The 21,695-nt window shown below is 42.2% G+C and overlaps 1 protein-coding gene across 1 annotated transcript in view; it reads right to left on the bottom strand.

The window, feature by feature from the left end:
- LOC149148908 (fructose-1,6-bisphosphatase, cytosolic-like) overlaps positions 1-21,695 on the bottom strand; it is a 218,484-nt gene that overhangs the window by 162,439 nt on the left and 34,350 nt on the right. Inside the window, exons 2-6 of the mRNA XM_089439164.1 lie at positions 17,050-17,097; positions 16,668-16,742; positions 16,418-16,479; positions 16,241-16,307; positions 15,760-15,873 (exon numbers count right to left, since the gene is read on the bottom strand). Of these exons, the coding sequence (XP_089295290.1) occupies positions 15,760-15,873; positions 16,241-16,307; positions 16,418-16,479; positions 16,668-16,742; positions 17,050-17,097 (366 nt within the window). The remainder of the gene's footprint in view (positions 1-15,759; positions 15,874-16,240; positions 16,308-16,417; positions 16,480-16,667; positions 16,743-17,049; positions 17,098-21,695) is intronic.

Raw genomic sequence — 21,695 nt, 5'->3', positions numbered from 1 at the left:
AGAGGCGGGGACAACGCCGAGAGACTAGGGAAGAAGCAGAGAGAGGTAGACGCAAAGCCAAAGGGAGCCACGCAGAGACTGCGCAGAGCCAGAAGGGCCTGCGTCATCCACGCAGAGGCTGCAGGAGTGATGCAGAGAGCCAGAGAGGCTGCACAGAGCCTCAGTAGGCTGACGCAGAGGCCAGCAAGGCTGACGCTGAGCTTCAGATTGTGCTGGAGAGGGATTTCGTGGAGCAGGCTTTCCGAATACCTGTTTCCGAAGAGAGGTATTGCTGCCAGATTTTTTATCTTTGTCGGGTTAGCCAGTTTGGCACCCAGTGTACTCAGAAAAGAGCTGCTTAATAATAAAACCCTCAGATAGCTGCACCGGTTTTCCCGCATTGGGTTTTTCCAAGGACATTAGTCCAAAAATAACGGTGTCATTTGTGTGCTTGTTTATATTTCCTTCAATTGATGATCTGTAATATGTTGAGCATGCACTTGTATTTATTTTCAGTATTTACATGGTAAATAACTTGTTAATTAACAGAACAAGTAGGTAGGAATAAATCAATAAAGTGCATGGAGGGTTTCTAACTGGTAGACTTAGAAACTTCAACATGGTATCAGAGCGTGGTTGCAGATCACAGGAGAACTGAGGACATCAGCAGAGCAGAGCAGCAGCAGTAGAAAACAGTTGTCCCGAGTGACAGAAGTTGTTCCTAGCAGCAAAGCAGCAAGGAAGGGGTGACGCAGTGCCTACATCATCAAGTTCGAGCCAAGAAGAGGCTGCGCAGAGGCTGAAGGAGGTAAGGACAAGCTCACGCAGAGCCACGCAAAGGCCAGGAGGGTTGACGCAGTTGGCTGAGAGAGCTAGTTTGCCGGTGTCGGGACTGCGCAGAGCCTAGGAGCTCTCACCTTCAAGTTGTTGGGGTTTAGGAGGCTGTGGGTAAGTTGCAGAGTGGAGCTGGTGGGGTACTGTAGTCAGAACAGTACCTAATAGGCCAAGGCCAAGGAGGAGGGAGTTGCTACCGAGGGTTTGTAGCCGAGAAATCCAGATCAGTGGTGCAGTTGCACCGATCAGAGTAGGGGGCATCTCGACATCGGCAGAAGGGTTTCTAGGAGGGAAATCAAGGCTCAGAGGGAATCACATCAAGAACTTCCAGGAGGGAAGTAGAAGAGCAGCATGGCACCACATGGAGTAAGATACCAAGACAAACTGGACGGAGCCTCAAACTTCGTAGTCTGGAAGGCCAAAATCTTATCAGTACTTTATAGAAATCATGTCAAGCACTTTGCCTTAAGGATGATAACGATCCCAGTTGACCCAACTGATAACGACAAGTATGAGGAGGCAATGGCGAGGGCCAAGAGCATCATCCTTGACGGGGTCAAGGACCATGTAGTACCACACATTGCCAAGAAGGAAACGGAAAATGAGATGTGGGAGGCCCTAAAGAAATTATACCAGCATACTTCTATGCAGAGAAGGATGTTACTAGAAAATCAGTTGTGGTCATACCAGATGAAGAAGGGAGAATCGATCGACACCTTCCTCGGTTGACTGAATGAGATCCGGGGTCAACTAACTTCCATAGGGACCACGCCGGATCAGGAATTGATGGTGAGAACAACCCTGAACACAGTCTCAGAAGACTGTGAGGTATTTATCCAGAGTATACTAGGCAAAGCGACCCTTCCACAATGGGAGTAAATGTGGGCGGCTCTTCGCCAAGAAGAGATCAGAAGGCTAAGCAAGACGAGAAGCAACGGCAAGGGGATCAGAGTCAAGCAGGAGGAGGAGGATTTTGCGCATCTGAGGGAAAGCAAGAGAAACGGAAGAAGAAGGACCTCTCTAAGATCAAATACTTCCACTGTGGGGAGCTGGGTCATTATGTGACCCAGTGTCCAAGGAAGAAGAGTAAGGGAGAGGCCTTCGGGACCAAGGCAGCGCCAGCAAGGGCAGAGAAGGAAGTGGAGACAGACGATCACTGTGCCATGAGTGCACACACACCACTTGAGCGGAAGTGGGGAGACATCGAGCTGTAGTCAGACGGACTACAGGTGACGAGGGGCAGGATCCTCGAGGTACCCAGTCTCTTGGATTAGACCATGCTACGGCAGCCCCAAAGAGGAGTAGTAGGACTGACAGATGTGGGTAGAGACGGATGTGGATGAAGCGGCAGAGAAAGCCACAGTGCAGAATTCCCTAAATAGCGCGAGGCTAGCACGCTGCAACAGTGCGAGAGGCACAGGAGTGTTGCACCAGTGCAGGATGGCACAGAGAGGTGTGCAACGATGCGAGATGCAGGGAGTTGTTACAGCATCGCAGAGGTCAGAGAGGGAGCACTTGTCAGCGGCAGAGGGAGCTTCAACATCAGGAGTACTATAGCCTGACAGAGAGGTCAGAGTTGGGAGATCAGTTACTTACTTCTCAATAACTGAGTTGCAGTGTAGCAATTAGCAGTGGTAGTGCTATGGGCAGCACAATGCATCATGATGAGAGGAGATGCAGTGCAGATGCAGCAGTGGCAGTGGCAAGGCCATGGGCAGCAGCACAGATGCAGAAGGAGTTGTCGTACAGATGCAGCAATGGCAGTGGAAAAGCTATGGGCAGTAGTACAGGATGCAGCAGTGCAAAGGATGATGGGCAGCAGGCCTAGCATCAGCTCAGGGACCGATGCCAGATAATCAGGGTGATACTTAGTAAGGAGTATTGCTAGAGCACAATCCTCGCTAAGAGGGAATGTTGATTTGGGGTAGCATCGGATGTTCTTTAGCCACGAAATTTGGTGGAGAGGTTAGGGCACATGAGATCTCTAATACCTAGAAAGGGTTTGGGCAGATTCTAAACAGTTTGGGAGATATTAAAATAATTAATATTTGTAATGGAATCCATAAGTCTAGATTTAGTGAAATTAAAATATTAATGTGAATTAATATAAAATTGTGTTAGAATGGTCCAAAAGACATGGATCAAGCCAGATCTAATATTAGTCGTCGATTAGGGACTTAATTTCGATCGTTGATTTGTCAACGAGAACGGTATAAGAGGAGGCTTGAGGGTCACTTGGAAAACACTAGAGTGATCAGTCATTCTATTCTCTAGAGCGAGGTTTGCTAAGAGAGATAGAATCAGTGATCAGTTGTAGCGAGGGGCAGTGAGTACGAGGCAGAGAGGCAGGGACAGTGCCGAGAGACCAGTGCAAAAGCAGAGAGAGGTAGACGCAGAGCCAGAGGGAGCCACGCAGAGACTGCAGAGCCAAAAGGGCCTGCGTCATCCACGCAGAGGCTACAGGAATGACGCAGAGAGCTAGAGAGGTTGCGCAGAGCCTCAATAGGTTGACGTAGAGGGTTTCAGGCTGACGCTGAGCTTCAAATTGTGCTAGCGAGGGGTTTCGTGGAGCAGGCTTTCCAAATACCTGTTTCCGAAGAGAGGTATTGTTGAGAGATTTTTTATCTCTGTAGGGTTAGCCAGTTTGGCACCCAATGTACTCAGAAAAGAGATGCTTAATAAAAAACCCTCAGATAGCTGCACCGGTTTTCTCGCATTGGGTTTTTCCAAAGACATTAGTCCAAAAATAACGGTGTCATTTGTGTGCTTGTTTATATTTCCTTCAGTTGATGATCTGTAATATGTTGAGCATGCACTTCTATTTATTTTCAGTATTTACATGGTAAATAACTTGTTAGTTAACAGAACAAGTAGGTAGGAATAAATCAATAAAGTGCATGGAGGGTTTCTAACTGGTAGACTTAGAAACTTCAACATACCAAGACCAAGACCCTTGACCTATTTAACACTCCAAGACCAAGACACAAAGTTTCCTTGATGAGATCCTTAGTCGAAAATAGTCAAACTTTTGCTCCCTCCTCCTTCTTAGCTACTCTTCAACTTTGGCTTCCTTCTGCTTCAGACCTGCACCTTATTTCAGCCCCCTTGGAAACCCTAGTTGCAGCACATGTGGTGATCTAACCACTTAATCTCCTTCGCTTGGGTAGAAAGGCTTTCTTCTTCAACTTGACTTGATGTATTGCTTTGTACACTCCTAGATTCGGCTTCTAGCACAACAAGATAGACTTCAGCCTTTTCTACAGCAATAACAGTCCTTTCCTTCACACATGTGAGTGGAGATCAACCCTAAAATAGTCCCAAACACTCCTAAAGACTTCACTCTTCTTCCTTCTCTCTTCGCTGATGATAAGGCTCCTTCCTAAGTGATCTTTGCACTTCTTGATTTCAGACCGAACTTGCTTCACCGAAAATTTTCCTTCTGAAATGAGGTCGAGCTCCCTATTTATAGTTGTTTGCCCATGTATATAAGCCGACATGAGTTGAGTGTGAGCCGACATGTCTTTTTGAGAGATTTCATTATTCTTCTTGAAGCCAACTTGTAGGAGGTGTCTTTGCTTGGTCTTGGAGAGCCTTCTCATTTATTTAATGACTTGTATAAAAGTGTAACATACCCAAGAAGGGTCCTTCAAACATGACATTAACTCAATTTCACTTTTATGACTAGATGACAAAACCTAAAGGTTCACAATGGGAACCTTAACTAAAATAAAATTCCTTGATCATGAAACCCATGATTCAAGTACTTGCAAAAATAATTTTATTTTCTTCTTTCCATCAATTACAGAAAATCACAATTACATATGTCATTATGAAGACTAAACCTAGTTACACTTTTCAACATTCTAACCCCTGGACATGAGGACTTGCCTCTGTCATTTTGGCAAGGGTGGCAGGGTCTTGTGACCCACCCTCTTTCAATCCTATCTTATTGGTCTATGATATCAATCTTCAATAGAGACAAGACAAGTTGCAGAGATGGTACATGATGGCATAGCAGTTGATGGATATCAACATATGGAATTCCTCCCTCGTTGAGAGCGAGTGTTAAAGAGTGTAACTAGGGGCTAAGTCCCCCACTTGGAATCCCTCCCTTGATGACTCATTGCACACGTACAAATGGCCTTTCTTCAAGTCGGCATTGTTACCCACCACTTTGTGGGTGATATCCCCAGGAGAAATTTTTCTCCATGATGAGCCTCAATTAGCAACCAACAACCCCTTGGTGCCTCCTACTAGCTCATTGTGCCATTTCTCTGCCACCCGAGCTAACCACGTGATCACTCACCCACCTATATTGATCGTATCTTTGAAGGTGGGCCTTCTGAATATAAAGTTATGTCTTGTCATTTGGTAATTGAGTATTGGGTTTACTTATCATGGATACTTCTGGGTATGGACTGATGGGGGAATTTAGCGGAAAGAGTGGGCTTAGTTTGTGCTCTTATTCCCTTGATCTCTTTTGGTTGTTACCCTTGGATCTTAGTCCTGTGGGATCTCCTTTATTGACAATATGGTTCTAGGGTGGTACTACTTGGGAAACCCCGACTTTGGGTGTGTGGTCCCGCTCCTTTACCCGCACATATTACTCCCTTTCCACTCATTATACCCCCATTCATCTTTTCTCCCACCTAGGTCCACATAGGGCTAGCCTCCCTATCCCCTTGCCCCCACCTTGGGTCAGGCCTAGAATGATGCCCCAGAGGTTGAAGCAATTAAAAGAAAAAGTGAAAAGCATAATTGGCCACATTTAACAGGAAATTGTACCACAAAATGCAAAAGATGGTCGGGACAAAAATAATTAGCACATGGGCAAAAGCCATTACATGAGCTCTACCCCAATCCATGGCCATCACCCTAGTTCCATAGGCCCTAGATGAGCCTCCTCTATCATTCAAGAACCCATGATTGTCCCAACCCCTGGAGGGCAATGAACCGCCCTACCTAAAGGGGGTAATCACTACTATATCTTACACATCATGCTCTTGTCCTTTGAGCCTCGAGCAGTTAATTAAAGAAAATTCATAAAAGGCAAAAGGTATATGAAGAAGGGTGGAAAAATCAAGGTCGGGGCACCTCATGTACCACGATTGCTCCCTCCTATACATTACATACCCAGGTGTGGGCTTCCCCTTATCTAGCTACCCCTATGCCCCACTATGTGGCCCAGGACTGCCCCTCTCATTCCCTATTCCATCTCACTTATTTGTCACTTACCACCCCCACTAGAGGGATGTACCTTGGACATACTATTCCCTTTAACGGTTGAAACCACCTAATAAGGTACTTGGCTAACCCCCTTTGGAGCTTGGAGACACTAGCACATGCCAAAGCCCACTACGGAAGGGCATGCCATTATGAAGTGCCCACTTTGTTATCCATGATTTGTAAGCTCTTTTACCCGATTATTTTAATGATTGGTTGTACTGGAAGCCTAGGGGACGCATTGGATCTTATGCAGGATTACAGGTGGTTTCCATTTGGGTTTGGTTTCCCTATATGGGATCCTAACCCCCAGAGGTCTACATTGGCACATGTAGGGTGTGCATAGAGAGCCATGGGCTTCCACAACAGCAGACAACACTCCACAGATCTTCATGGATACTCAGAGACTACTAGCAATCCACTTTTGAGATGATGGTGATATGCTTGGTACATTATGCCCAGCAGGCTCCCACAGGAACCCCACACTCTTGGCAAGTGTCCTAGGACTTGTACAATGTCATGGTAGCACTCATTCCTCCACTTGGACCTTTGCAGAGGATCTACAGGCATCTTCGATTCATATGCTTCGATTCATATGGAGACCCATGGGGTCATTTATGTGCCCTCAGATCCACTGGGAGCACCATAGGTCTACTACTTGGAAAACAAGGGGCCACCCCCTTGTCCATCATATTCCGAGGAATTTATTCCTCAATATGGCACTTCAGGATATTATTGAGCCTTTGGAGGGCCCTACGACATGTACATATTATTATTTGGCCCCTTGTGAGGCTTATTTTTACATTTGTGAGCTAGTTTGGTGGGCTTGTCACCAATAGGGGTTTTATTTGCACATTATTTTATCATTAGGGGCTAATGTAGGCCCATAGGCTAATTCGAACTCCTTAGGAGGCTATATATTGATGTTAGATACATTCATTTGTATCATCACTTGACTTGGGATCTCTCTAATCATAGAGAACTTCACATTTTTTCCTTGGAGGATATTTCTAGAGATGGATTAATTTTGACGTATGGATTTGGGTTATTTATCTTGTCTTGGAGCTTTGTCTTGTGAACGAAGTGCTGGTTGGATATACTTTATAATGTTGTAAGTAAATTTTGATGTTATTATTCTTGTTGCTACATATTACTAAAATTAGGGCTAGTTGTTGCATAATTGAAATGTGGAATTGAGCATGTTTTAGTTAATTTAATGTATGGGCCAATGTTATATGAATGAAATGTCCTAGAGATTATTCGTCTCGATAAGCTTGCATCATTTGCTTTGAAGTATAAATGCTTAAAGGTCACTTTTCTTTTCTTTCTCTCAACATTGGATGAAGTTGGCTTTCTGGGCCTCCTTGATCAAGAAACCAAGTTCTTACTCATCACCATCCTTGACTCCATATCCCCAAGTAAACTAAGCACTGAGCCCCTTAAAGGGGTGATCATTTTAACCCTCCTTTTACCATTTCCCCTTTTTCCCCAAGTCTAGCCCCATTAGGTCACCTAGGGCATCAATTTCCGAGGAATTGACCCAAGGAAAAACTTCAATCTCCTACAAGCTATTGCGTTGGTGTGTCCCCTCCCTCTCCTCCAAATTTGAGGCAATTCTAATGTGGAATCTCCGAAAGCGAGCTCTAGGATCGAATTTTGCCTAGGCATCCCCAAGGCTAGACCTCAATAGGATCAATTCAACCTTTTGAAGTAAATATTCTTGTTTAGTCCTTTCCCCTCACCTTGTCCAGGATAGGAACATCATTGGTTGCTGCATTCCATCCCCGAACCTGGGTTGGGTCCACTTGGCCCCATGTGGTCCCACTTCCCAATAAAGATTATTTATCAACGACCATTTGGGAATCCAAGTTCCCCAAGGATTATAGGGATTGAGAACCTCGTTTATAAGCCTATCCTTTCTCCCTCAACCCTCCAATCCTCACCCCTTACCCCTAGTCGACCAAGTCCCTTGCCTAAAGAGCAAGCAAGTTCCATTCTTCACTCCATCCTTGGGAAAGGGTTTTCAAAGGTCACTTCTCACCTATCCATTGGCATATACCTTACAAGTGATCCCTACACTACCGGGACTCCTCTCATCAGTGAAAGTCCGTAAAGAGCAGGGAGACTTAGTTGTGGTGATACTGGGCTAAGCCTCCACCGTTGCCCTTAACCTAGCAGTTGCCCTCTTAGGAACCCCTTTAGGTCCCCTATTGGTTTGAGTGGTAACAAGCCTCATTGGTGAAAAGTCATGACCCTTGACCCCAAGTTAATCACTATAAATATAACATAAGTCCTCATTTTGGCACATTCATCACATCACATTCTCTCTCATATTTTGGATGGTTCACACATCATCTCAGACAACTTCTCCACACGTGAGAATGGTTTTCTGGGCAGTTTCATTTCTGCATTGACTTTCAGATTCAGCTAAATTTGACCAACGTTGACTGAAGACTTTCTATGACTGTTTGACTGTATTTTGACTTGGAAAGATTCTATTTGGGAAGGCTACATCTATTGGCCGACAAATCGAGGATTTCTGGGTACGTGGACCATAGAACATTGACCGAGTTTGACTAGTTTTACTTCACTATTTTGGGTTGACTTCGACCTGTTCTAGACGTCGAGTTCCTTGCTACCTTGACCAAGAATTTGGAGGTTGTTTGACTAGTATTTGACAACCGTTGACTTGACTAGTTAGGGCACATTCACTGTTGTTGACAATTTTAGAATTGCAAAATTTGACAGATAAGATTGGGCTTCTTGTTTTGGTATTGGATATTGGTTGGTCATCTTTCTTTGATAATCAAAGTCTTGACTTTGACTTTGTCATCATTGTACTAAATTGGATCTTCTCTCTCTGTTGAACATTTGATATTAATCAATAAGAAGGATTGGTTGGGTTTTCCCCCTTGTGGGGTTTTTCCCTGGCATTAGCCTAAATCTCTGTGTTCATTGTCTTGGCTTGTCTTCTTGTGCATTGTTGATGATGTTCTATCTACAATTATTGTCAATAGTTATCTAAAGTGAATGTTAATTGATTGCTACTGAAGTTTACTATGATTCTTATTGGAATCTGAAGTGCAATTATTATTGGGATAATAAGACATTGAAGTAATTGTTGCAAGCATAGAACCTACCATAAAAATTAACAACTAGAGGAAGCGTATGGGAGCAGTTTGTTAAGGAAGGAAGGCCACAGTTTGTTGAAGAATCTAGGGCAAATGTAGTTAATGTGATTCTTCTTAGCATGATAACTATTTGTGAGGTGTTTTTCAATTTTTCTTCTTATACCAATCTTCACTTATTATTGTTAGTGTGTCTTCTTTAGTTCATCAAATAGCTACCAAAACAAAGAGACAAAAACACAAGAAGTTGGTATTCTGCCAGGGCCAAAACCTGTCACTCTTTGAGAGGAAAACCCGCACAAAATTCTTCTTATAGAGATTCTAATTGACGAATACCAAGACCATAACCCTTGACCTATCAAGCCGCTCCAAGACCAAGACACCAATCCTCTTCTTTGTCACTATTGAGATCATCATCATTGTTGCACCACTGAGTCCATTACTACTGCACTACGGAGATCTTCATCACTGTCTTGACTTTGTCTTCATTAGGATCATGACTGATATCATGACTGCAACTATGTTGAGGTCATAACTGTGTTCATGAGACAGAGTGCATTATTGTGAGATCACTGGAATCCTTTTCATCATGATTATGTTGAGACTGTGATTGTATCTAGAGAGTAGGCCGAGACAAAGAGTGTCTCTCCATGACTCTCCTCTTCACAAGTATGCCAAGACTGTATGCTGAGACAAAGGTATGCCGAGAGTGTATTGAGAGATCTTCATCACACATATATTGGGACTGCGTCTTAGCATGCTGAGACAGTGCTGTGAGGAGGCCGAGATATCATTGAGAAACACAGAGATTCTTCTCCCTCCGCAATACTGAAATTCTACACTCATCCGAGATTTCCTGAGCCACTGTAACTATCTGAAATTTTGAGCTTCCTGCACCTATGCAAAATTACAGAGTGTCTGAGATTCTGTCCTGTAATTATTAGTGAGATTTCAAAGGTATCCGAAGTTGTAGAGGCTTGTGCGAAGTTCTGTCTCTCTGTGACTCTAGCCGCATATTTATAGACGTTTGTCCATGTATTTAAGCCGACATGAACCAATGAACCGGTGTGTCTCCATATGTGCGCTGACTTGATATTTATATGCATTTTGAGGCCAACATAACTGCTTTCTTCATCGTTTTGCTTGTTTCCTTCTTCAAGAGGATTGTGCTTGTCTTGGAGGGCTGATTTGGACACTAGGTTGACTCATATACATTACATATATGCTCAAGAAGAGCTCTTTAACATTTTCTTTCACTCTTTGACTTTCCTATAGCACTTCAACATGTGCTAGACCTATGTAATGAGCAAGAAACTCATTTTATAATTTACAAAAATAACATTTCTTTTCTTTTACAAGTACAAAGATCAAAATTACATTTATGAAGACCGAAACTAGTTACACTTTCTTCAACACTCCCTCTTAACTAGGGAGGTATTCATAATGGTACTTGGTCATTCTCAATCTGAAGAATTTCTCATAAAAAGAATCGGATTGGTAACCCGTCTATATAGCATCATAGTACCCAACATTGTTTCCACAGCAAGGCCTTGACTAATAGCTCTATCTCTCGTTAGATCAAAGCACAATGTTGGGGAGACCAATGACTATAGACACCTTCATCATTGTCTCTCAAGGTACATACCCACTCGGGTGTTCATTGAGTATGACCTTCTAGGACTATTCTTATCTTGGGTTCCCAGCCCTCAAAGAATATTGGTCCTCTTGCCTACTCTTGTTTATTGCCCTACACATCCTCAAATAGCATCGGATGCCAGATGATTACCCAATCCTCCATCCTTTCTTCCAAAGTCAAGACAAAAATGTTGTGTCTATCTCTCCCTCTCAACTAGGGAAGATATGCCCAAGTTTCCTCTGATCAGAAACTTGCCCAAGCTCCCTTTTAATCAGGAACTTGTCAAATCTCCCTCTTAGCTAGGGACTCTTCTATACATTAGCAACTTCTTCTTCGTGGGTCCTTTAGCTGCTTGATCAACTTCTCTCCTTAATGTCATGAAATTCAGTTGTGCTTCTTCCTTGCAAGGCAATAGCCATCGATCACTTTCCTCCTTAGTTTGTCATGTCATTCCTTTCTTCATGGAAAGTGGCCATCTTCATATCTGGAACCTCCGTTATATGACTACTTCTTTCTCATCATGCTTCTTTCGTCCATCACATGAATGCTAGTTGTACTTGTATTTACAACTCTTGTTCGAGTAGCCCTGCATTATCCAGATATTATTCAAGAAATCAAAACATCATATTAAATCAAATCATACCTTACGAGATGGCTCTTCATCGTGACATCTTCTTGTAGGTATCAGCATCCTGCATACATATTGACACATCTTCCAAAGATATCCATTGTCAAGGGTCTTCATCTTTTTTAGACTTTCATCAGAGTCTTCATATCTTTTCGAGAGATTTCCTAGTCAAATCTTCTTAGTCTTTTAGATGTTGATTACCTTCATCATGGTTGCATATCTCACGATCTCTTCCTTCCTCACACATTCCATTCCCAAGAGCTTTCAATCAGAGTTTCTTAATTGTAGTTAACCACCTCATACTTCATATGAGGACATATTGTGTTGCTTTCATCTAGTGTGACTTATTTCGATGACATATAATTGTGACCTATAATTGGGTAAAGAATCTCAAATCAAGCAGAAGGATGGTATAGTGAAGAGGGATTGAGGTAGACAGAGGCCGAGGAGAACAAGATTACAAACTTGCAAACCTGTAATCACAAACCTATTCGAAGGTTGTCTACTTGTAGGAGCTCAGAGAAAGTGCAAACATCATAACATCACTTAAAGGAGGCTCAATCGACCTTGTATCTTTCAGACCTGTGATAAAGTTTGAAAGACTTGGACCTTTGGAGGCTTGTAGACTATCTTACGGACTTGTGAAGGCTCGGACCTAATTGCAGAATTATTTGAAGGCTAAATTTTGGATTGCAGAATTAACTGTTGAAGAATGGATCCATTATCTGAGGCTCGGTCTAAAGAGCAAAAGCTTGGCCTAATCACAGAGACTCAGTCACTACAAGCTCGAAACTATCTCCATTGCAGAGGACTGGAATTTCTCCTACCTGTTATAACTTATAACACATAAACCTTGAAACTCAACCTGTCACCTGTGAAGAAGACAAACTATTTGGTGTTTTGATCAAGGGTTAAAAAGGCTACTTGTGAAACAGTTCGACAATATTCATTATTGAAGGACTATTGAAGGCTCAGACATATTGAAGCAGTCCTTATTAAAGCAGCCTTTGTTGAAGTCATTACAGAAGCAGTCTTTGGAAGCAGATGGAGGGTTACTATCTGAAGCAGACTTGGACCCAGGACAGTGAAGAATCTTAGAGCCATTTGAAGACCCCTTGAAGGTTGAAGGTTGTTGTGCAGATCTATTAAAGAAGCTTTTAGAGCAAGCTTAGTGGAACTCATCAAAGACATCTTGTTAAGAATCTTTAGCTGAGCTTGGACACATCGTTGAAGACCATGATGCACTGAAGTCATCATGCGGTGACCTTGGAGAAATTGTTTGGGTACCATGAAGAACAGCGAAAACACCTTCATGTGAAGATCAAGGTTGTCATTGATGACGTGACGTGGAGACTAAGTGAAGGCATTGTTGAAGATTGGCAGGGCTCGATGAAGAAGACATTGGGAGTCGTGAAGTACAACTAAACATATCCTAACGAAGTAAAGCAAGGGTTGGAGCCTCGAACAGACAAGGTCGGTGCCTTGGAGGATAGGGTTGGAGCCCTAGAGGATCGGAGTCCTCAAGAAACCAAGTCGGAGCCTAAACCAAATATAGGGTTGATGCCCTTGAGGTTGGTGCCTCAAAATTGACAAGGTTGGAGCCTTAAAAGTCCAAGTCGGTGCTTGCCATATTACAGGTTGGGGCCTAGGAGATTGAAGATCAGCGTCTTCATCTAGGGTTGGAGCCCTACATATATTTGTACTTAATTTATTGTAAAGAAGAAATTAATAAAAGCATTTATTCTTATTGTTCATTTTGTGTTCTAAATACAAGTGATCTAACTGGTAAAATTAACAATTGAAAAAAAAATATTGATTCACCCCCCCTCGGTATTTCCAACGGGAAGGACAGGTGAAGATTGTGTAAGCTTAGGACTAATCTTTGAAAGACAAAGGAAGGAGGTCAAGGGATCAGATTACATCAGCCCAAGTTCATTGTTGGAGGAGGACTTTTAAAAGTGATAGGTGGCAACCCTCCATGCCCTAAGTGTGTCTTCATCGAGCAACACAAGAAGGCACTAGTGGGAAGAAGTCCCTAAGAAGTTGTGTCCTTTAAGGACTAAGGAGCAATTAGTGGGCAAGAAGTCCCAAAGGAGCTAAGGAGCAGCAGTGGGCAGTTGAGAGTTGTTCACAAACGAAGTTGTGAACAACTCGACAAGAGTCTCGATGTGTTGATGCATTGAAGGACTAACAACTAGCTAGAGAGAAGTTGGAGTCGTGTTCAATGACCTAATGGAGTTGTTTCATTGATAGAGGCAGGTTGGAGTTTTTGCAAATTGGAGCTGAAGGACCGAGCAGATGTGTTAAGGATACGTGGACTAAAAGGGTTGTGTGTGGCCACCATCAGCAAGTAGGTCAGGTTGTATCTTGTTCAGGGTAGATTGGTTGTCGAAGGACTAACACCAAACCCTAGTTGTATGTACTTGTATCAATGGATGTATGAGGACCATGATCCCTGGTACGAGAGCCCTAGACCATTGTATTACAGTTTAACATAACAAAGTTGGGTAGTTAAAATTTGTAAAAAGTTGTCTATTGTGCACGTGTTGATTTATTACTATTTATATTTCGTTGTGCAAAGTAGTTTGTTGTGATACTTGAATTGGTAGCATCAATGATTGTAAGATTCTAACCTAGACTCCAGTATCGTGTAAAAACAACACTAGAGGAAGAGCGAGTTGGTTTCAAAGGTAGAGGGAGGCTAGACATCTGACCTGGAGACAATTCTGAGACTGTACGAAATTATCTGTGCAGGCAGTGCGCATTTATGGACTACAAATAGGGCCAGATCAGTTGCAGAGGAGGACAAGGGTGTCTTCCAGTGGATTTAGCCAGTACAAGATTGTCATAGCCTTGCTAGTTTGGCAAGCAAATTATTGTACTCTTGAATTTGCTGAAGAAATAATAAAACCCTTATCTGCTACACTGGTTTTCCCTTCGGGGTTTTTCTAGGGGCAATTGTCCAAAAATAACGGTGTCAATTTTTGTGTTTGTGCATATATTTCTCAGTTTTGTATTTTATATTTCCACAACATTTTTATTGTGAAGAATGCAATTGTGAATTTATCATTATTTGTCAAGGACAAATAAACCGCTAACAATTAGAAGATAAATCTCCAGTTAATTGCATTCAAGGAATTTTCACACAGTTGTGTGCTAGAGGGACGAGATCAAGCAATGGTCAAGGTAGGTCGAGATCAATTGCATTAGCTGAGATTTGTGATAGGAGAAAAACGCTTTCTCAAGAGAGACAAATTGCTTTGGAATAGATTCAATTGCTCCAAGAACAATCAATAAAATAGCCACATCAAACAAATAGGTTTTCCCTACTGCGTTTCCTAAGAAAATAAGTGTGTCAATTTGTGCATGTGTTTTTATCTCTATGTTTTTATCTCTATGTTTTTATTTGGCTGCTTATAAGTTGTTAAGAGACTTTGTATCTTGGTGAAAGTTAACTAGTTTCACTTTTCAATAGTTCATCTAAGTAGTTGCAGAGTTTCATGGAAATTTAACACTAATTGGGTATATCCCGGGTGGTTGGCAGGAATGATTATTATCATCCCCACATAGGTTCAATTCCCACAAGTGACATGTTGAGCTCATATCAAGTATATTGTTGTAATGGCTTTGAGCCCTGTTGTTGACAAGTCTTCTGCCCCCGAAGATTCTTGGGTTTACCCTACGTACCATCCTCGAAATGAGGGGAAATACTCAAGGGCTTTCCACTTTTTTAAATTTACTGTATCCATTCCCGACCCCTTTATCCATTTCAGTGCAACTTAGTGTCTAGTCAATGGCTGTCATGGAATGGAATTGTCTGTTCTTTTTTGTCCAATTGATTACTGTTTAGTTCGTCAAGTTTCTGTTAAGAGGCAAGTTGACTCTTACACTTTTGCTTCCCATGTCGTCGCCAAGGCCATGCTGGTTAACTTTGGTATTCATCGGATTGTTTCTTTTATATAAGCTCTCTCTAAATTGTTTCTTTTATATAAACTCTCTCTAAATTTATTGTGCATATATCACTCTGGTAGAAATTTCTTCCTTCTCTCTACTTCTCTAGTCCTCCTTCATAATCTATTGTTTTTGTGTAAACAAGTATCCTTCTCTTGTTTATTTTCTGTTAATAAAGCCCTACACAGTGTTATTGCAACTTCTGCTTGGAACTCACATACCATCCATGCAAACTAACTCAAGGGACATACATCAAGACTATGTGAATAGTAAAAATTCTTTTGTCTGTTCTATACCATTAAAATGTTCACAGAAGATATGTCAAAATTTTCTAAAACATCTTTCCGTCTATTGTATGTCATGAAGGTGAAGTCTATTACCGTGCAAGAGCTTCCATACATACAGTATCCTGCTGCAACCATTTTTTTCCCCGGCTGAAGCACATCATTCAAGGTCCCTTCACTATCATCCTTAAGCATGTATATTCCAAAGATCTACAAGCAATCAAACCACAGATTCATAAGTGGCCTCCCTTCATCATTTTCAAGGCAGCAAAAAGAACTGTCCATCTGTTTTGAGGCTGGATCAGTGCGTAACTTAGGAAAAGAAACAAACTATTTATCTGTCATTCATTATAAAGTAGGTCAACATAAGCAGACCACTGGAATAGAACTATTCCAAGCTATTCATGCTTCACAGTGACATGCATCTAGAAATTATCATGGAAAAAGTAGAATCAGGCATCAATATTCCAGACTTGTGACAAGGTTATTAAATTGTACATGCAGTATTCCTATCAAAAATTATTAAATTGAAACATTTAATGGAATAATCCTGGAGGGACTTGAATGTAGTCTTTACTGTTCCAATGGATACTCCACAATCAATGTTGGAGGACCCATCAAGCGGATCAAAAACTACACAGTACCTGCACTAGAACAAAGTTGGAAGAAATTGATGTTAATAGGTAAAAATCTGAAGATTGTTAACATGAATGTAAAATAAGGGAAGCCAACAGTTAAATTTTTAAAGCAATACCTCCCTCGTTTTGATGGCTCAACAAAGGTTGCCTGCTCATCCTCCTCAGAAACAAGAATGCTCTGCAAGAAATGGAACAGTCACCCTACAATTTTCTGCCACAAGGGGGTTTAAAAGGGATTGGAAGGACAATGATACACTGAGACACCACTATAACAGGAAATCAAGTACACTAAGAAATAAGAACTTTGGAGGGTCCAACAGAATGGAATAATTCCCACTACAACTCTTCTCATTAAAATGAGCATACCGTACGTCCACTGCTTATGAGAGCCTTGATGAATACTTCATTCGATAGTACATCTAATTTTTTTTGTTGCTCTCCCTGTTTATAGATACAACTGTCAGTGGGAATCTCAAAACTAAATAGCATAAGAAACTTATATTTGAAACAATTCCTTAATATCTTGAAAAAAAAAAATTCCTTCTATAACAAGCAGTGAATTCCTGGGTCACAAGCATTCATTTTAACCGCTAATATATACAGATTAATATCTAAAATTCAAATCACAAGTTAGAATCAACTGCAGTATGAAGGATTATTTTGGATACTGCATATTTAGGGTCACCTTAATGTAATCAGATTGATAAGACATTCAAAAATCAAATTAATTTTCGGTTAACATAAGAACCTGCACGTTGACCTCTCCCGCAAGACCAATGAGCTTAGCAAGTCCTGCCTGCTCAAGTAAAGCCAAAGGAAAGACAGTAAGTTCCAAAGCTGAGTTTGATTTTTCTTAATACTAATGGTACGCTTTTCATAGCACTGTGATGAAAACCTATCAAACTGAGCTGCTATCGTTTTTAGAAACAAATTTGAAATATAAGAATTAGAAAGGATATAAACAATATAAAAATAATAATAAGAATAAATAATTTTAAGATCCGGCCGGCTCGGAACTGACTCGGCCGAGTTGGTCCGAGCCGGAAAAAAAAATTTCAACCTGACAGAAAAACAGCTCGGTCGGCCGAGTTATGACTGACCCGGCCGAGTTATAGCATGACTCGGCCGAGTCAGTCATAACTCGGCCGGATCCGCAACTAATTGGCCGGGTCATTCATTGCGGCCAGTAAACCCAAAAATCAGCGTTTTTTAATATATTTTTTTTAATTTTTAACATTTTGTTGAGTGTTCACTGTTGGGGACTCCAAGTTGTTCGAATTATAGTGAATACCTTTCTATAGCCGATTTATGGATAGCCTTTCTATAGCCGATTTTGGTATCTGTTTGTCATCAGGATTCTTCTAGGTTTTCTAAGTCTGCATCGATGCGTTTGCCCAATGATGATCACCAACTAGATATGTGCAAGCCTCCTGCTAGAAGCAAGAGCTTAATTTCATATTTGCTGAACAAGCGTAAATCAGTGAAGCAGTGAATCAGTCGGGTTTCTTAAATTATGTTCACATCTGAATGTGCTTAGTTGTGGGTTGCGACACTTCAGATTGACGTGAGTTATTTGGCTTTGGATAATAATCATATTTGAGTGGGGTATACCTGTTTTGTTCATGTTTGATATTCTAGCTTTTTTTTTCTTCGAACATTTCTTCTGCTTGATGGTTTCTAAAAAAAAAAATTGAACGTGAATGTTCTGTCAGAGGTAATCGGGACTTGTATAGTCTGGTAAAATTTTGTCCTTGAAAATTTTCCAAAGTCCCCCGATTACATATGCTAAAGTTGCCCCAGCTACGGAGCTTGTAAAACATGGCTTTCAAATTTTTAACTTTTGATTAAAATATTGTATCTACTATCTATTTCTAGTTATACTCTTTTCTATGGATAGCCTTTCTATAGCCGATTTATGGTGTAGAATTCATGTATACTCTTTTCTATGGGTAGCCTTTCTATAGCCGATTTATGGCGTAGAATTCATGTATGTATTGCCATTGGACAATGTACTGGGTGCCATTTTGATATAATGGATATATTCATGAGCCTACTTTGATCATCTGTTGTCTTCCATCTATATTATAACGCTGTGTGTTTGGAAACATGAATGAAAATTTTTAAAATTATGTTTTTTTTATAAAAATAAATAAATATTTAATGTATTTTTTACAACGACCGAGTCACTGAAATCGAGTCGGCCGAGTCGATACCGAATCGGAGTCAGAGTCGGAGTCGACCCTCGGCCGAGTCGGAGTTTTAAAACATTGGGGTAAACATTCGACATCCGATGCTCTTTAAGGATGAGATAGGGCATCCAAGATAAGAGTAGTCGTAGAGGACCGATATTCTTTGAGGACTAGCTATCCAAGATAAGAAGAGTCCAAAGTAGGTCATACTCTGTGAACACCCGGGTGGAGTATTTACCTTGAGAGACAATGATTATGGTGTCTATGAATCATTGGTCTCGCCAGCATTGTGCTCTGATCATGTGGATAGATTTGTTAGTCAAGGCCTTGCTACGTGACAATGTTGGTTGATATGATACTACACAGATGGGTTACCAATCTGACTCTTCTTATGAGAAATTCATCAGATTGAGAATGACCAAGTACCATTCTGAATACCTCCCTATTTAAGAGAGATCGTTGAAAAGTGTAACTAGGTTTGGTCTTCATAATGACATGTAATTGTGATTTTTGTAAATGATAATAAAATTATTTTTGTGATGCTTGCTTCATGGATTTCATGAGCAAGAGCTTTTATTTAGATGGCTCCCATTGAGAGCCTTAGGATTTATCATTAAAGTCAAAGAGTCAATGTCATGTATGGAGAACTCTTCTTAGGATATGTCAAATGTATGAGTCTATAAAGCCCTCCAATGACAAGCACAAGTCCTCCATTCTTCATGTCGTCCTCAAGACGAAGTAAAAAGATCAAGTTGGCTCACCTACATAAAGACACACCTATTCGATGCTCAAGTCGGCTTATATATACAGACAGACCACTGTATATAGCAACCTTGGCCTATTCCACAGCCAGAGTTTTTCGGACATCTTTCTCTAAGTTTTTCGGGTGATAGAGACAGAATCTCCCATTGCTAAGATTGCCTCCAATGTCTGAATTGCAAAAATTGTGCTATGCTTAGCACCACCCACAGAATCTCCATTGACTTCCTCAGATGGAAAAATCAAAATTAGGGATATTACAGTCCTCCCCGCCAAAAGTTTCTTGTCCTCAAACAATGCTCGAATAAGCGCTCTCTCTCTATTGTCGCAACTATCACTGCAAACAATACCAGGGTCCCAAATGTGCCACTGAGTCATCATCAAATCACAAGGGGACGAAATACTTTTCGTAGAACTGAAACCCAGTGGAAGATCTGCATGACCCCCCCCCCCCCTGTAGAGACCAGCTCGTCCCTAAAGGTAGTTGAACTACCAAGCCCTGTAATATCGGGGTCCCATGCTAATCTCAAAAGGATACCACCATGTTGACATTATGCCACTCTGACTATGGTCGACTATCCATAGTACTCATATTGTAGCCTCCCCTCCTCGAACCCGATGGCGTAGTATTTGTAGGGGCCAAGCACATCCCGCTAGTCATAAGGCCACCCATGAGAAGTCCCATCTTGATAAGTCCCTAGGAGGTATCATAACTGCTGCCACACTGAGACCCAACAAAATACTTAGATGTCCTTCTCTTATGGGAACCCTCTCTCCCAAGTCTGTGACCCAACTGCTCTACCTTGTAGCTCCATGGCCCCATGCTAACCCTAAAGTGAGACCATTATGGGATCGTTGTGCCAGTATGGTCATAACTACGACCCTCTCATGCTCCTGCCGAGTCATCCACTTTGATAATCCTTCGTTACCACCCTAGTAAGGAACAACTCTACTGCGAGGAAGTCCATCTTGCCCAGGCATCCCAACAAGGTTGTAATCTCCCAATCCACGCCCAATCTCTCGCCAAGACAATAGCAGGGAAGACCCTCCTCGGCTCATTGTGAGAATCCTGACGATCTCTGATTTGTCATCCCAAGGGAGATTTCACCCTATCACTGTCATCTCTATGGTCCTCCTAGAGAAAGGCAGTCCACTGCCCCAATGGATCCCTAGAACCCAAAGCCAGATTGAAATCCCATCGCTTCCAATTCCTGTCGCTTGCCACTATGTAGTATCGATGTTCGCTGGGAACCCCACATGTCGAACATCCAATCCCTGAATTTGTCAATAAACAAATATCTGATACTCGCAATTGACTGTATGCAGATTTGCCCTGCTCCAGCCAATCATCACCCCTAAGTTTGCCATCCGCACCCTCGGTAATGTGTCAATACAGTGTCTGAATCCCGGATATCCACTGGAAGACTACCTCAGTCGTACATTTTATCCTTTGCTCATGCAAGATCCCGACAAGCCCCACTGAAGTAGAGGCACATGCCTCCCCCATGATCAGCTCCCCAAGTGTGAGCTCAGAGACAAATGGGATATCACCCCTACAGAAGATCACCTCATCTCCTAGCCTGTGTCTGCCCACTCGCATACCAACCCTGCTCCTCCACTGGGGAATCTCTATCATGCCCTTGATGCATTGAATCTCATAGGGTTGTCTCAGGCAAATCTCCCAAGTCCTATTATCCACATTGTGCGCCTCAATCAAACATAATAAGGCTCCCCTCAACTGCTTGCAATGCCAATGAGTGAGAGATGCCTGGGCTATGACGAGAATGGTCGAGAACCCATGTGGACACTCCTGATCAACCCCGTGACAGATCCGCTCTCCAAACCTAGGTATGTCTGTCTGAATGGCATGCCTGACACTCACATCAAGTAGCCCAGCTAGCAACACTCCTCTGGTCTGCCGTGCAACCCCACACACTACTGAATATAACCATGTATCCTCATGCCCCCTAGCATACAACTGCACCCAGTTGCACATCTCTGTGCACCGTTGGACCCTGCTACATGTTGTCGCATCGCCCCAGATCAATTGGCATCCCTCTTGTATCGATGTGTATGTCACACTATAAGGAAATGCACTGCAATGTGAACCGCTCCTCTGACACCCCAGTGAGACCCTACACACCACTATGCACCACTGCACACCTCCATCCTCCCCTACATATCGTTGGATGCCTACGCCTATACATCCCTGGATGCCATGTTCTAAAACTGAGTCAGTAAGTATCAGCCTGCATCCTATCAGTATAACCATATCCACTCTCTTATCTCCATACCCTCGGATGAGTGGACCTCCCCTCTCGATCCTCCCTGAGAGATATGACAAGAGAATCTCCCTATGTGCCTGTGGTGGGGTCACTAGGGTGTTGCTCCTTAGTGAACACTATCCCCCACATAACTAGGGAGAACCCTCTTCCCCATACAAGGC

Source organism: Pinus tabuliformis, chromosome 9 (genome assembly GCF_031772625.1).
Source record: "Pinus tabuliformis cultivar Carrire ecotype Pingquan chromosome 9, CPIR1, whole genome shotgun sequence".
Taxonomy (NCBI): Eukaryota; Viridiplantae; Streptophyta; class Pinopsida; order Pinales; family Pinaceae; genus Pinus; species Pinus tabuliformis.
This window is presented reverse-complemented; position numbering and strand designations above follow the sequence as displayed.